The sequence below is a fragment of the Sabethes cyaneus genome, chromosome 3 (assembly GCF_943734655.1).
Source record: "Sabethes cyaneus chromosome 3, idSabCyanKW18_F2, whole genome shotgun sequence".
Lineage (NCBI taxonomy): Eukaryota > Metazoa > Arthropoda > Insecta > Diptera > Culicidae > Sabethes > Sabethes cyaneus.
Window position 1 is genome coordinate 2,933,624 of NC_071355.1, and position 16,395 is coordinate 2,950,018.

The window sequence follows — 16,395 nt, forward strand, 5'->3', positions numbered from 1 at the left end:
GGAACAAGAAAAAAGGAAAAATGAGAGAAATGAAAGAAAAACCATACAGAGATAACGATGAACACAAGAAAGAACATGAGGATAAACTGGACCGAAAAGAGAAAAACGGGATCGAAAAGGAGGCAAAGAAAAGGAGAAAATACGGGAGCGTAAAAATGGAGAAAGGAGAACGGAAAAAACCTTAAAAAACCATTCTTCTGGACAGTTTTTCTGAGAAAAATAACAGGACAGTTCCAGTGTTCTTTTTGAAAAACATAAGGAGAGAAAATGATAACGGAAGACAAAAAGGATAAAACAGAGGAAAAAAAACAAAACGTGACAGAAAGGGGAAAAAGTAGGACATAATAGGAGGGAGAACGGAAAAAGGTAAAAAAATATGAAAACCGAGACCGACTAAAAGAAAAAAGTCGTATGTCGAACAGAAAATGACAAAAAAACGAGACAGAAAAGAGGAAAAATGAAGACAAACGAAAGGAAAAAGGCGAAAAACGAAATAAAGGAGAATTAAGGCTCAGGAACAGGGCAAAAAACGAACAGAAAGAAGAAAACAAGAAACAGGGAAAAGGAAAGGGCGAATAGAGCAAAGGAAGAAAGGGAGCGAGAAGAACACGGAGCTAGCATTGGGCGATACTGCGAAAAGCATCGATATTCGAATATCGATACAATTTTTGTAAAGGTATCGATCCCGTTGAAACATCGGGCGGCAAGTATCGATACAAGTGGTATCGATATCGGTATCGATACACTGACAGGGTGCAACGAAAACCACACTCTTGTTTATTATTAAGCTTAATTTTTTAGAAAATTATATGCGTGTGCTTTTACTACTGTTGATTCTCTTTCGTTCTCATACGAAATCTCGTTAGGAACAAAATAATAGCTGAGTCGGACTGGTCAGGCCTGCGGTTTTAATCTTTTTTTTGACCGGAAACTGCAACGAAATGCTCAGGATTGCTACAAAATTTATTAGAAAATCTAGTGGAATGATGGAAATGAAAAATAAATTTTAAAAATCGGACAAAAAGTACAAATCCGTTTTTTTAAGTTGGTAAACCGACTTTTTGCCAGATTGATCGGTCACCGGCTTTGCAAGTGAAAAACCGGCCGGGCCGACCAGAAATCGACCACTCAGCCAAGCGCTAGCAAATGCTTTTATATTTTGCATACGGTTTATGCTCCTTGATCGAAATGACTTACGAAGGGAAAAGTAGACCTGACTTAGCTAGAATGCGTCGTTGAATCTGCTTACTCGTATGATTGACGGCGGTTGCCAGAGATCCCTAATTTATGAATTCATCAACCCCTTCCAGTTCATCTCCGTCAAAAGTTATTTCATGCACTCAGGGTTTCTTCACTTAACAACGCAGTTGCGGCTTCATTGACGGTCTAGCGTATCCAACCACATCCATCTTCGAGTGCCAAGACAGCTACCTCCATTGAGGAAAGCAGAGCTTCATTCAGCAACTTGTGAGTTGTCTAATTGCATTTGAAATTAATTTTAAAATCGGAGCTGGAATTGCACTTGAAATTTTACTTAAAATTGAACCTGAAATTAAACTTGATATTGAACTTGGAATGGGAACTGAAATTTAACTTAGAATTGAGCATGGCATTATGCTTAAAATTGAACTTCAAATTGATATTGATGAACAAATGATATTGGACTTCAGTTTGAATCAATTTCAACTTGAATCTTTACTTTAAATTGAGCTGGAAGTAAGACTTTAAATTTAACTTAAAATTAAACTTGAAATGGAACTTGAATTTGGACTTCAAATCACACTAAAAATTGGACGCGAAGTTAAACTCAAGTTCGGACCAATTCAGACTAGAATATATAAATTGGACTTGAAATTACACATGAAATAAGACTTATAATGAGACATGAAATTGAACTTGAAATAGGACATAATAAAGAACTTAAAATTTTACTAGAGACTAATAGTGAATTGGATGTAAAATTTGACTAGAAATTATACTTACAACTTTGCCAGAAATTGGAGTTAAATCGGACTTATACTTGAACTTGAAATAGGATTTGAAATTGAATTTGATTTTTTTACATCACCCAAGAAATCCGACTTTAAATTAGAGTTCAAATTAAAATTGAAGTTTTACTTAAAATTTGATTTAAGACTGGACCTGGGAATGCATCTATTTTTACAGAGTTTATTTATCGAAAAAAAAAATTAGCTGCCGCATTAATTAGGTACACCTCTTATTTTAATTTCTACGAGTTCGAGGTGGTCGGATAACATCTGCAGCAGAGAAATACGCAGAGGTATTCTTGCCGGAAGTCGTGCTTACTACGGATTCTACAAGACCCTAAAATCTGGCAAGCTTCATCCCTGTACCAAATGTACCATGTACAAAGCGCAAATAAGACCGATAGTCTACGGGCACGAAACGTGGACAATGCTCGACGGAGACTGATCACTTTTGGACGTCGTGTGCTTAGGATCATCTTTGGTGGTGTATGTGAGTACGGTCTATGGAGGAAAAACATGAACCACAAGCTGGCGCAGCTTTTCGGCCAACCCAGCATTCAGAAAGTTGCTGAGGCTGGAAGAGTACAATGGCCGGGACATGTTGTGAGAATGCCAGAAAACAATCCCGTAAAAATGATATTTGCCTCGCATTCGGTTGGTACCAGGCGCAGAGGTACGCAGCGTGCTTGACGGTTAGACCATATGGAGCAAGTCCTGGAAAGTGTGGGACATTCGAGAAATTGGAGGCGGACAGCCATGGATCGAGTTTGTTGGCCGAACATTGTTATGCAGGTGAAATCCTAATGGACATCGCATTAGGATAAGTAAAGTATTTTAGTTTCTCTAGCATTTACTATAAAGGTATCGATACAAATATCGTCGTTTTAGCATCGATATTGGCCGGTATCGGGACGCTCAGTATCGATCCAAAATATCGATGTATCGGCTCAAAAGTATCGATTTTTTCGATACAGATACAGTATCGCCCAATGCTACACGGAGCAGAAAACAAGAGAAATCAAAAGGAAAAAGAAAAACAGTGAGCGAGAAAATAGAATTGATAGAGGAAAACGGGAAAAAGACCAGTCAAACGAAATATAAAAGTAGCAAGTTGGGACACAATATGGGAGGATAAAAAAAGGAAAACAAGAACAAGACAAGAACTGGAAACGAAAACAAAGGGGAAGAAACAAGACAGAAAACGGCAAAGAAAAAAACAATAAACGAGTCAAAAACAGAACCGAAAACAAAAAGAAATGGGATAGGAAACGGAGAAAAACTGATCAATGAAACAGGGAACACGGGATAGAAAAAATGAAAAACGAGCGAAAAAGAAAGAAAACGAAAGGAAAGTGGAAGTAAAAATAAAGAAACAGGTTTGGAAAAATTAAAAAAAAAACGAAACAAAAAGCGAGAAAACGGTAACAAAACTTCGTGTCCATGTTCGGTTCAAATTGGTCCGAATTCAAGTCTAATTTAATGTCCAATGTCAATTTTAATTTCATTTAATTTCAAAAAGCATTCGGATAGGTCGGATGCTTCGCCTTTTGTTTTGCAGTGCGTGAAATGATCGGGACAATTAACGGAACATGCTTTACGTGCAAGAAACCAGATCAGGGAAAGGGGAGTTTTCCGCATAAATAGAGCACTTCCAAACCAAAAAAGAAAGGCTTTGTGGTGTGCAAAACTGACAACGGTGAGCGATGAGGAAGAAGCGTGGTGTATCGATTCAGCGGCAAGCTCTCACGTGACGAGGAGTGAGGAAAACTTCCAGAAGCATGAAGACCAAGTAGTTTCCATTGATACAACGAGAAAAGTCGATCAAATTCATTGCCAACGGGGTGGTAGCGACTGAGTTGGAGGAAGGACCAATCGAGGGACAAGAAGCTCTACACGTTCCTGATCTGGCTACAAACCCATTGTTATCGGAAGTGTGGTTAATCCATGAAGCTACAGAAAGAGGCAAATGTCTCAACACAATTTAAGATCAATTTCAAATGTTCTTTCAGTTTGTTTTTGTTTCAAATGCCACATTTTGGCAACTTTTCAGTCTATACGAGCACAAAATATACCATTTTGTACACCAAATCTGTCAATAATTCGGTCTGAGTAAAAGTTACAGGCTCGCCGTCTTCTGCAAAATGGTGTATTTTTATGATATCTACATATCTGAAGAATATTGTTGTTGTCTAAATTGTGTAGTTTTGAATATATACTGATAAAATTTAATTTTCGGGTCTGTTATAAATGACGCTTAATATCTCTAAAATTGTGATACTTAGAAAAATGATGGCTTCGGCGAATATTTTTACAATAAGATTATCTACAATTTTTCCGAAGAAAGCATAGCTCTATATCATAAAACAAAAAAGTTTGATTTTGCAGCGTCATCTATGGTTGAGTTTCAAACTAAAACTAACTATCAACCGTTGCGTCTGTTGATATACAAGAATTTTCCGAAATATACTATATAAAATCACTTTTAAAAGAGCTATTGAAAAAGTTCACGGTTCCGGGCATTAAAACCACTGCGCACTACCGCACTGGTGGAGAAAGCCAGATCAATGAAGCTCATTTACCGAAGAAGTTTTGAGCAAAAGCAGTTTCCACGGTGGCTAACCTGGTCGACAGATGTCCTACGAGATTCCTGGAGTCAGGTACGCCAGAAGAGGCGTGGTTTGGGACGAAAGCGATGTGTTTTATCCCGAACCAGAAGCGCCAGAAATTCGATGCGAAGTCCGAAGAGGGTATTTTCGTCGGATATGCGGAAAACTCGAAAGGGTACAGGATTTATAATCCAGTGCTGAAAAAAGTATACGTTTGTCGAGATGTGGTCACGGTGAACGAAGGTGAAGTCGCCATTGGAGTACGCAAAGAAGCCGTTAGAGTTTATAAAATCTGCTCTTGGATCAAGTTCGACGAGCAGATTAGCGCAGAAGCGATCGGTGATCAACACGTAAGGCCGAAACGTCGATATAATTGATTCCCCCAAATTCGAGCCTGATCTTGCGCTCCCACCGCAATAAGGGTCGAGGCGCACTGTGATTTAGCACATTTTTTAGTCAAAATGTTTATCAGAAACCGGATGTGACTATGATGATTGATCCCGATGGCTCAGCCAACATGGCGATGAAGGCTGATTCTAATGAACCGACAAGCGTTACTACAGCGCAGCATCCTTTGGTGCTCCCTAGTTTGCTTATCATGCAATCCCATGCATAGAAGTCGAGAAGATTCAAAATAGGCGAAGAGGCAGGCCACTCTTTCGAAGAAATAAAATCCAGCAAATTATCCTCATACTAAGCCTGTATAGCTTTCGTCTGGTGAGACGGTGCAGAATCTTTTTGGAAGCAGTGTGTTGTATTCTTGTAGTGGTTTTTTGACGATGGGAAGCAAATGGTCCTTCTAACCCAAGTAACACTTGCAACATGTTTTTTAGAAAAATATTCAGAAAACAGTTATTTAAATTATAAATAAGTTTCATGGAAAACAAGATGTTATAAAAATGTTTTATTTCTAACGCCGATGTTTTCAGCCAGAATGACAGGTTAAAGTTGCATTTCGGTTGTAAACCTAAGTTTTTATTGAACATTTACAACTGAGTATTCGCGACTACGAAAGTAAAAGAGATTTCTGAGCCTGTTCGCACTCACACGAAACTCCATGCCGAATTGTCAAAACTTACGTGAAAACAAAAGCAAAAATACTTCCTTCTCTTTTTTTCTCACACAAAAATCAAACCGATATCAGCAACTTCGTAGTGGCGAATTGCCGGCATTGAACAGCGGCGAAGCGATGACAATGAGTACAGCACAGATCCATAACTTTGACACATTTTCGCAACATTGCAATATTTTATTGAGCTTAAATGCTCCAATTTATGAGTATTCTGGGTATTTTTTGAGCGCAATTTAAGTTCTTTCAGAAATAAAAATTAACTGTGAATCAGTTGTAAGTTAACGCGAAACAAAATGCATACAGTAAAGTTTTTTATTGGTTTCGAATTTTTCGAAAGTTCCCCGAGAATTGGAAGCAATCTGTAATGTTTCCCGTACATAAAAAAGGAGACAGACGTGACATCACTAACTACCGTGGGATCACTTCGTTGTGTGCCGGATCCAAACTTTTGGAAATTTTAGTAGGAGACGTACTTTTTGCCGCAGTCAAATCATACATATCGCCTGCTCAGCATGGATTCTTCAAAGGGAGATCAATAGAAACAAATCTTGTTGAATTCTCATCGCTCTGCATCAATGCTATTGAAGATGGATACCAGATAGATACAATTTACACTGACCTTAAAGCAGCTTTCGACCGTGTTGATCATTAACTACTGTTGGCTAAAATCAATCGCTTGGGTGCCTCGTCACATTTCGTAGGTTGGTTGAGATCCTACTTAGTAAACCGTAAATTAAATATCCAACTTGGTTCATGTCAGTCGTACAGCTTTACAAACAAATCTGGAGTACCACAAGGAAGTAACCTGGGGCCATTACTATTCTCGATATTCTTTAATGATATCTGTTTGCTAATACCGGATGCTTGTAGACTTGCGTATGCTGATGATCTGAAGATTTTTACTATCGTGAAATCAATTGCAGAATGCAGCGAATTACAACGGCTAGTGAAATTGTTTGAGGATTGGTGCGGCTGGAATCAACTGGAAATTAGTGTACAGAAATGTTGTATAATATCCTTCACGCGCAAAAAATCGACTATTGATTGGGTTTATGAAATCGGCGGATGCCCCCTCCATAGAGTTAAAGTGGTGAAAGACCTTGGAGTTTTGCTAGATTCACAGTTCTCGTTCAGAAATCATTACTCGAGTATGATTGCCAAAGCCAACAGAAATTTAGGTTTTATATCCAGAGCTGCCAGTGATTTCCGAGATCCCTATTGCCTGCGATCATTATTGTATGCCCTTGTTCGCTCGGTTTTAGAAACAGCTTCAGTAGTATGGAGTCCTTACACAAACTACTGGGTAACTAGGATTGAAGCTGTCCAAAAACGTTTTATAAAGTTCGCTTTGAGGCTGCTTCCATGGAGTAATCCGACACACCTACCGCCGTACGAAGATCGCTGTCGTCTGATTGGAATGGAAAACTTACAGCATCGTCGAAACTCAGCCAGGGCCATGTTCGCAGCTAAGCTATTGCTCGGAAATGTTAATTCTCCGCTATTTCTGGAGAAGATCAATTTAAATGTGCCATCAGTATTCCTGAGATCTAGAGAATTTTTGAGGTTGAACTTCAGACGAACGGACTACGAGAGGCTTCAGCTTAACACAGTTGAAAATTTTTCAACAGCAGACTTATCACGTGATCGCTTTTTGCGTCAATAATTACCACGACTCTTAAAGGAATTAAAATTCAAAACAAAGTTGCAGGTTATGTTGATATTTGAATACACTTTAAATGAAAAATATGCAGACACATCGTTGATTAACCCATTTTTAATTAAAAACGTCTAAAAAACACTGACACTTATTACTAATCACAATAGACAATGTAATCGGAATTTTGTGCTTAAAATCTTAATCCTAAAATCCAAATATATAGTCAGACATACATTTTCAAAAGCGTCATTAGAACGAAAACAAAAATCGTAAGAAATCTACATACTAAAGAAACAATTACCCTTCCGAGCGTCAGACACAGACACCGCGGAAGATTGTTGTAATTTACAATCCTGCCCAAATGGCAGCTCCATTACGTAAGCTAATGATACTGTTCTATAAGAGCGCTAATATTTCCGGAAACAGAAGAGGAAAAAAAGCAAAAGTTATCGCAGTAAACTTTGCCGTACTTTGTATTAATGTTCTACCAGGCAGAAGCCAAGCCAGCATCGCCAGCGCCAACTGCGGTGTTCTCTTCTTCGGGAAAGAAGAAACAATCTATGACTGCACTACTCTTTACTCTAGCCTAGCCAGCTGTTGTGTGCGAAGCAACCCGAGCGAGGGCCAAGGAGCGAATGAAAAATAGTTCCACTCAATCGAACGTGGCTTTGTTCGCAAATTTATGCAAACCAAAAACCGTACAGACAATTTAAGCAAACCTAAATTAACGCCAGCATCAGCACCAGCAGCGCCAGCATGCTGTGAATAATCCGTATTTAAAATAATAAACATGTTCTCACGTATCTCACTTACAGCGTCAAAACGGACCTGCTGACAGGTGGCGCCATGAGCCGCTTGTACATTGCGAACGCCAATCGGTACGATTCCGGAAATTACACCTGTGCACTGGCGGACATCGCCCAGGCAACGGTGTCGGTCCATGTTCTCAACGGTAACTACGATTAACCTACCAGATGCGCCAAATTTCAGCACATTTACAAGACACACATACAGACACACACACATATTCATACCGAGCTTTCACCTGCTGACTAGCTGGAATTTTTCGATAATTTTTTAATGATCCACTATTAAATTTCCCACTCTCTCTCTCTCTGTCTGTCTCTGTCTTTTCGCAGGTGAGAATCCTGCCGCCATGCAGCACGGCGGTTCCACGAAATGGCGTCCATTAACCAGCACGACGGCGACGTTGCTGCTGCTGGTGCTACTGGCCTGCAGCAGTGTCCGGTGACTGTAGATTCCGGCAGTTTAGGCAATTTATCCCCATGCGCTCCCGTTTGGTCGCTTCTAGCCCGGTCCGTCTGTACGTATGTGTGTACGTGTGTCGGTAGGTGTACGTGTGTATGTATGATGTAAAAATGGTTGATCCATGGAAGCCAACGAGTAAACTTTGCGAGGCTAAAACTAAATCAAAGTTAATTACTCGGAAACTATTTGAAGTCTAGAGAATCCGTACTGCATCTATTGCGTAAACTTACAGCAAACAATCCACATCAAATCCCACTAATTGAACATAGATTGTGTCACGGCATCACGTCTAGCTGTGTGTAACATTTTTTGGTGTATCTTTCCTAGAGTACGAGTGTAATGCTGATGAGTGATGAGTATTTTTTATCTTCCCGAACATAAAACAAAAACAAAACGAATCCATTCGACGAATTTTTTAAAATTTTAAAAAGCTTAAATGTTTTCGGCTTTTATTCCTAAATATGAACTCTTTTTTGCACAAATTCACCAATCACTCGGTATACTTTTAACCTCTTGAACTAACACGATTCTCCGGTATGACGCGGGAAACGAAACTGTAGAACAGTAAATATTCAAACGCTGTCTATTATTCTATAAAACAATTTAAGCTAACAACAAATTCAAATTCCAAACAAAAAAAACACATACACACAAACACAAAAAAACCAGAAATTTCACAATTTTGTGGTTCCAACCGTAGCTAGAGAATATTTATGGAAACATTTTTATCAAAAAAAAAAAACGCATCGACGAATATTTCATGTTTACCCGCATGGAACCCACTCCGTGCATTATTGACACTCATTTTGCTTTAGTGTGTAGCCTAAAAGTGATGTTTAAGAGCATTTCCAGCTTCAATAGAAAAACGGTTTGTCTCGACTTTTTTTTGATTGGAATTCATTTTCCTAAACATATTTTTTATCGTCGAGAATAACGTTTCGGGAGGGCATAACTAGACGGATTTTTTTTTTTCAAATACCATATTTTGAAAATTATCTATTTGAGCAAAGGAAAAAACGTGCTCATTTCCTCAAACGTTAACCTTGTTTCGCCGACAACCCGTTTGAAATGAAATTCCATTAGCTTAACGCCCGCTTCCCAATGTCCCCCACAGTGGGGTCTTCTTGGCGGAATAAAATGGCATCGTATTCCCTTGGCAGAGCAGAAGTCAGTCAATTCCATGGTTCGCACCTACGAAAGGAGTTCCATTATCGGAATATACGTCATTCGGAGGCCCACGTCGACATGTGAAACGTGTTTCCAGATATAATCAGTCGCTTTTTTCGGATTTGGTTCACACCAGGTAGCTATTCTCGAAAGTGTCTCCAACTCTGGAGTAAATTTTCTGGGAGAACATCATTCCAACTCTACCCAAACGCCAGATTTCTTGTATGGTTAACCTTGCTGAAGTAAGAACTGGACCTAAAAATCCTAGTAGTCTTGTGTCACCGTTGTGAATTGCTCCTCGGATTTCGCAAACCAGTTTGATCTATCAGAATGCTCAATTTTTATGCGACCTGGCTTTTAGCTTTTCAGCTTTCTCGTATTCATCCGAACATCTGCGTACAGCTGGATACTGTTGGATGCAACCGAAGGAGATTCATGTTCACGTAATTTAATTCTACTGTCTCGCTGAACAGAAATAATTTTTAAGCAACATATTTTGGAGATCTGCCAACTTCCATTGCCATTCTTTTCCATTCCAATCTTTGCGCGACCTTCCGCTGTGCGATTGGTAGGTGTTGGTTCCGAATTTCGTCTCCGAAACCGAAACCGAAAGTGACCTTCTGTCACTTTTGACTGCCGCCTCTTCTTTGGCATAATCCTCCACAAATTAGCTGCTTTCGATTTCACAAATTGCTCAGACGGTGAGGCATATTTATTTATATATTTGTTCACCACCAAAGTTTATATTTACACGAAGTTTCCTGTAACGAGAAATTTGCGGTCGGATAAGTATCAGTAAAGCCATTGGAAGAGGGAAATCCGATGTGGTTCAGTTTTCCAATAATGAGATGATGTGTTACAGTATCATAAGCTTACGTCAAATCAAAATAGATCGAATCCACTTGCCGCTTAGCGTTTAGCTCATGTGATATCGCTCGCTGTGACATAGCACATAAGATTACATGTTGTTGAACGATGCTTCATAAACCCATGCTGGCTTTTCGAACCTCGTCTATTGAAATCTGCACAAGTGGTAGATTAATATCACGGAGCGGTTTATCCTCGAAGCAGTTCTGTCGCTGGACGGGTGATGCTTTACCAACTACGCTCTCGAAAAACGTAGCCAAGAGATTGGATGATTCTGAACTCGTGTGAAAAGTTGTTCCATCGAAGTTGACCGACGGAGGAACATTGTTGGTTGTTGCCAGTTTTACGGTTCTTGACGAGATTCCTGAAACACGAAGGGTCCTGTTTAACGGCTGACTGAATCATTTACAAATAGTTGTCACATGTTGCGGTAAGGCCAGTTTGTACTCTACTTCACACTCCCAAAGCTTAGCTCTATCAGATTCGCTTTTAGTTAGTTAAATAGAATATCGGTTGCGCATTTTACGAAGGCTGTTACGAACCGTGTCCACCACGGTTGCTTGAACTGGAGAACAAGACTTGTCTTTTTTTACGGACGTGTCGAGTGATTACACCAAAAAGTGAATCATAGACAGCAAGTAGCAATTCATCAACGGTTCTCAACATGGATTCATGCCACGTCGATCAACCACGACGAATTTCCTCTCATTTACTACTTATGCTACGGATATCATGTCGAGGTGTTTCCAAACGGACACCATTTACACCGACTTCTGCTGCTTTTGATAAGTTGAATCATGAAATTGCGATTGCCTTGGCGGCATCCTGCTGCTCTGGCTGAAGTCCTACTTGACTGATCGGCATCTGGCTGTTAAAATCGGAGAATCACTACCCAGCGAGTTTGTTGCTACGTCCGGTATTCCACAAGGCAGTCATCTAGGCCCGCTCGTCTTCGTGCTATATTTCAATGATGTAAACTTTTCGCTACGAGGACCCAGGCTTTCCTTTGCTGATGATCTTAACATCTATCTCGAGGTCATAAAAGTTGAAGACGCCATGTTTTTGCAACAGCAACTAGAGAGCTTTTCTCGATGGTGCAACGAAAATAGAATGGTACTCAACATTAGTGGCGTTGTTCTCCAGGAAAAAACGGCCAATCAACCCAAAACAGGATTTTCAACTATCATCTAGGAGGTGAACTGATTAAAGGAGAGTTCTGCATCAAGCACCTGGGAGTCCTCCTTGACTCACAGCTGACTTACAAGCAGCACATCAACTACATCGTTGCTAAAGCATCCTGCAGTCTTGGCCTAATCATGAGAACTGCGAAAAGCTTCACCGATATACATTGCTTGAAGAATTTGTACTGGGCACTTGTCCGTTCGACGCTGGAATATTGCTCGGCGGTCTGGAATCTCCATTATCTCAACGGCGGTCGATCGGTTAGAAAAAATTTAACTCAAATTCATTCGATTCGCCCTCCGTCGCTTGCCTCCAGCTCCAGCTACCCGCTCCAGCTACCAAGAAACGAAGCGCGCATGATGCTAATTGGACTGGACACCCTAGCAATCAGGAGAAATCTGTGCCGAGCAATCCTTGTATCTGATATCCTGATGGCGATGGCCGATTGTCCATGTCCATTCTCAACCATATTAGTCTACGAACTCCACCATGACCTCTTCGCAGCAGAATGTTCCTCCAAATACCGTTTCAAAGAACAAATTATGCAGCAAGCGACCATCATCCGTCGAGCTACAACGAATTTTTAGACAAGTGTCAGCTGGGTTCGACTTTCACCTTAATCGTAGAACTATTCGTCAAAACTTTTTATTATCATTAGGACAATAATATGTCTTTTGATAAATAAATAAATATAATAATAATACGACAGTTGCTGGCATCTGGTCAACTGAGTCGGTGTTAGAAAGGCGATTCCTGTTACCGGAAGTTCAGAATAGTGAGTATAGCAGACCCCGTCACCGCTCCCACATACGAACCAGGTTGACTGATGAGCGCTAGCTGCGTTGGCTCGATCGTGGCGGGGTGCTCCGAAGTTCCCATAATGCCAACTGCAGTACATCCCGTGGGCGATAAACTTCTGACCACTGACTTGAATTAGATATCGAAACAGATGCTGGACAGGAACCAATAGCTTCAGAATAACGCCTGAATAAGCGTTCAAAATCAGGAGCCAGTAAGCATCCGCATTTAGCTACCCTCAGTTCAGCGATTGGCAGTACATGACGCTACTTGCTGTGGTATCACCCGAGAAAGGTCGTCTACTATCAGGGTCGACCGTATCGAGCCAGGAAGCCGATATGCTAGGATATAAAGTTACATCAGGTATCGAGAGTGGGAGAGTGGAGAAGGCATCCCTTAAGCAAATCATCATTTTGCAAAGATACGGTGTGTTTGTTCCACAATACTTTGGGATGCTTTTTACATATTTCTGCAGCAATTGCATTATAAAAACGAGTATTTGTTGTCTTTTTTAACGATTTTTAAAAACAGTAAAAATCATTATGTGAAGCAAAACGCCAAAAACCGTGGATAAAACGCATCAATTTTCGACAGCCAGGCAGAATTACATATAATTTCGTGTTGAAAGTGCAACTCACATTAATCAAAAGGGAATCCAAAATCACGAACGCACAAGAGACAAAGATATCCCAACAAACACCGAAGCTGAATTAAAATGCTTCTGTTTTAGTTACAGCTGATTTAACTCTGAATACATGTGGTAGACGCTAGACGCTAAATAAACTTAAGCAAAAGCCTCTGTATTCTATAAGTGTTTAAGCAGCCAACGAATGCGCTGCAAATCAGCTGCTTCACATAATAGTGTCACAAGCAGATTAGGCGCATCTTCAACCTCTCCACAACCTGTCAATATTCTCAATAATTGCGCTGTATTAGCTGAATAAACGATTGGAAATCTTAATAAAAAAGCTCTCTCAAGAAACATTTATGCGCTGATTAAACATTTTAGCAGTCATTATTATTCTGCCATAGCTGAATATACATCGAATAAAATTTATGTAAACAATTCTACAATACTTATTCAGTTTATTGGAGAACTTATACAACCTATTTCGTTTGAGGCAGAAAAAACACTTGTTAGGCAATTATATCGCCCTTTATATAACCTCAGTGCGCCTTGTTTCCAACTTTGCGCAAATTGGTTCTGTAAACACGCACAAAAGCCTCTATTAAGCCAAATTACAGCTTTAAAGCAGCTATTAACAAGCCCGAAGCTTGACTTAGATGTTTAAGAGTTGAAAAAAGGTTTTTATTTCTAAAACTAAACCATAGTTCAGCCACAGGTTGGATCAATTCAGCTAAAAAACGTCTGATCAGCCTGAAATTGTTATTTGGTTAGCTGCTTTCAAAGCTGCAATGGGGCTTAATAGAGTTTTTTGCGTGTTCTAAATAACCAATTTGCGCAATGCTGTCAATTCTATTTTTAGAACGAGAAATAGTTTTGCAGATATCACTAGAAGATATTAAATCAAAATTTGTCACTTATCTATGTTTACCTACCTTAAAAACAATCACTAATCACATTTTATTTGTGATACAGTTCCTCTGTTATGTTTGATTTCATAGCTTCTGTCTAATTTTGATAAAAAACAAACTTTTCCTATACCTCGCCATAGCATCTTACTACCATTCTTCCGTGAGCCCGGGATAGTGATTTTGATACCGTGCGAGAACCGGAAGCTGAATATGTTTGCGATATTTCAATTCAAAGATATTAAATTTTGAACGCGATAAATAACAATAGTGTTTACCAACTATTCATTGGTTCAGGTGACAAACGTTATATTGCGATTAGCTATAAACACAAAAGAAACTGAGATGTATGACAGAGTACTGTTGCTGCGCTGAGTAAAATTATTAAAGCGCAAAATTGAACTGTTTCCAATGTGTGCAATATGCGTTACAAAGTAACAACATCTGTTATATTCAACAGGGAAACATTGATAGTTTGAAGCATACTCTCACGCATGGCGCATGATGAAACACTAGCGCCAACTTTTGTTCTTTTTGATCAGAAACTAGAGGCGGTCTCCTCATTTCAGAGTTAATTCTACCGATACAAAAGAAATCTCACTGGCAGCCTTCCTTGATATAAAGGGAGCTTTTGACAACACTTCCCGTAGATCAATACAAGAAGCTATGAGAAAGCATATAGGATTTACATCTATCCCACAAATTGCTTAAAGGCAATACTGGTAAATTGAGAATTTACTTCCTCGCTTGGAAATGCAACTCAATCTAAGAAAATAAAACAAAAGGCTGCCCTCAAGGAGGAGTTCCTTCTCCTCTATTGTGGACACTAACTGTGGACGATTTACTGAAAGTGTTAACTGAAAAAAGCTTTGAAGTGGTGGTATTCGCTGATTACATTACATTACAATTCTCGTGAGAGGTAAATACGTCGCACGATGTGATTTTTACACTCCAGAAAATCGGCCCGTCAAGTTTACGTGAAACGTTGAAAATTGTGGACAAACCCTTGCCAAAACTTTTGAAAATCTAACATTGTTGGCAAAAAACAAGCGGTTTTTCAACTTTTTGTCGACTGGAACTTTTTTCGGTGTTTTTAAACCGCGAAGGTAGAAGTCCCCCTTAAATTGAATTAACATGAAAATCCACTAACCATTTTGCGGGGCCTCGTCAAGTGCCCTGAAAATGGAATTCATAGAGAGCAATACTATAAAGGAAAACTGGGTTGTCTCACCTGGACTACGGCAACCAAATTTTAATTTTGAAAAATTCCTAAAAGATACTCTTTCCCCTCCTGCTCACTACGAGTCCAGTTAATGCTGCGCGACTGCACAAAATACGTAATAAAAACATCAACTTATGAAATCCAAAGCAGTTCTTCAATGAACACCTCAAAGGTGAAGCTGCAGAAAAAGGCGAAACGGAAGTTAACCTTGCAGTGCCCATGGAAGATAGTTTTGTCCCAGCACCTGATCTCCAGAAAGTCACACGAGAAATCGGGTGACTGAAGACCCACAAAGCCACTAGTAAGAACCGCATACCCGCAAAGTTTTACAAAATATGGTAGGGGAAACGCTGACAACGACTCTCAACTGGGTTATTTCCAAGACCAAACGAATGGATGCAAGATGTGGTTTGTCCCATCCGCCTACGCCACCTACAAGGTATTCTTCTAGATCCTGTTACGCCGGCTTTCACTGATAGCACAAGGTTTCTTAGGGGATTACCAGGCGAGCTTTATAGGGGCTCACGCAACTACGAACCAAATTTCTACCATACAACACCATCCGATGCCTAAATTGCCTACGCATCGCATTTTTATTGATTGCAAAGCAGCGTACGATATAGTCGATCAAAATCACCATGTACGAATACAGTTTCGAGTCCTTTCGAGACGTCTTATCCTTTAACGATTTTCACCAAAGGTAGCCAACCCCTAGGCTTTGCAGATGACTTTGATATCATAGCCAGGAACTTTGCGATGGCCGAGGCAATCTACGCCAGACTGAAAGCGGAATCTAAGGGGATTGGGCTAAAAGTAAATGCGTCAAAGACTGAATACATGAAAGGAAGACCTCCTCCCACGGACGGTGACCGGACGGACGGAAACGAATCAGAAGTGGTAGAGAAGTTCGTGTATTTGGGATCGCTGGTGACCGTGAACAACAACACTAGTAAGAAGATGCAGCGGCGTATTCAAGTGGGAAATCAGGCCTATTTTGCCCTTCACAAAACACTACAATCAAGAAGCATACGCCG

General features: G+C 40.0%; 1 protein-coding gene across 1 annotated transcript in view; it reads left to right on the plus strand.

The window, feature by feature from the left end:
* Window positions 1–8,575, plus strand: part of LOC128744035 (zwei Ig domain protein zig-8) — a 67,379-nt gene extending 58,804 nt beyond the window's left edge. Inside the window, exons 6-7 of the mRNA XM_053840778.1 lie at window positions 8,139–8,275; window positions 8,463–8,575. Of these exons, the coding sequence (XP_053696753.1) occupies window positions 8,139–8,275; window positions 8,463–8,575 (250 nt within the window). The remainder of the gene's footprint in view (window positions 1–8,138; window positions 8,276–8,462) is intronic.
* The last annotated feature ends 7,820 nt before the right edge of the window (window positions 8,576–16,395 follow it).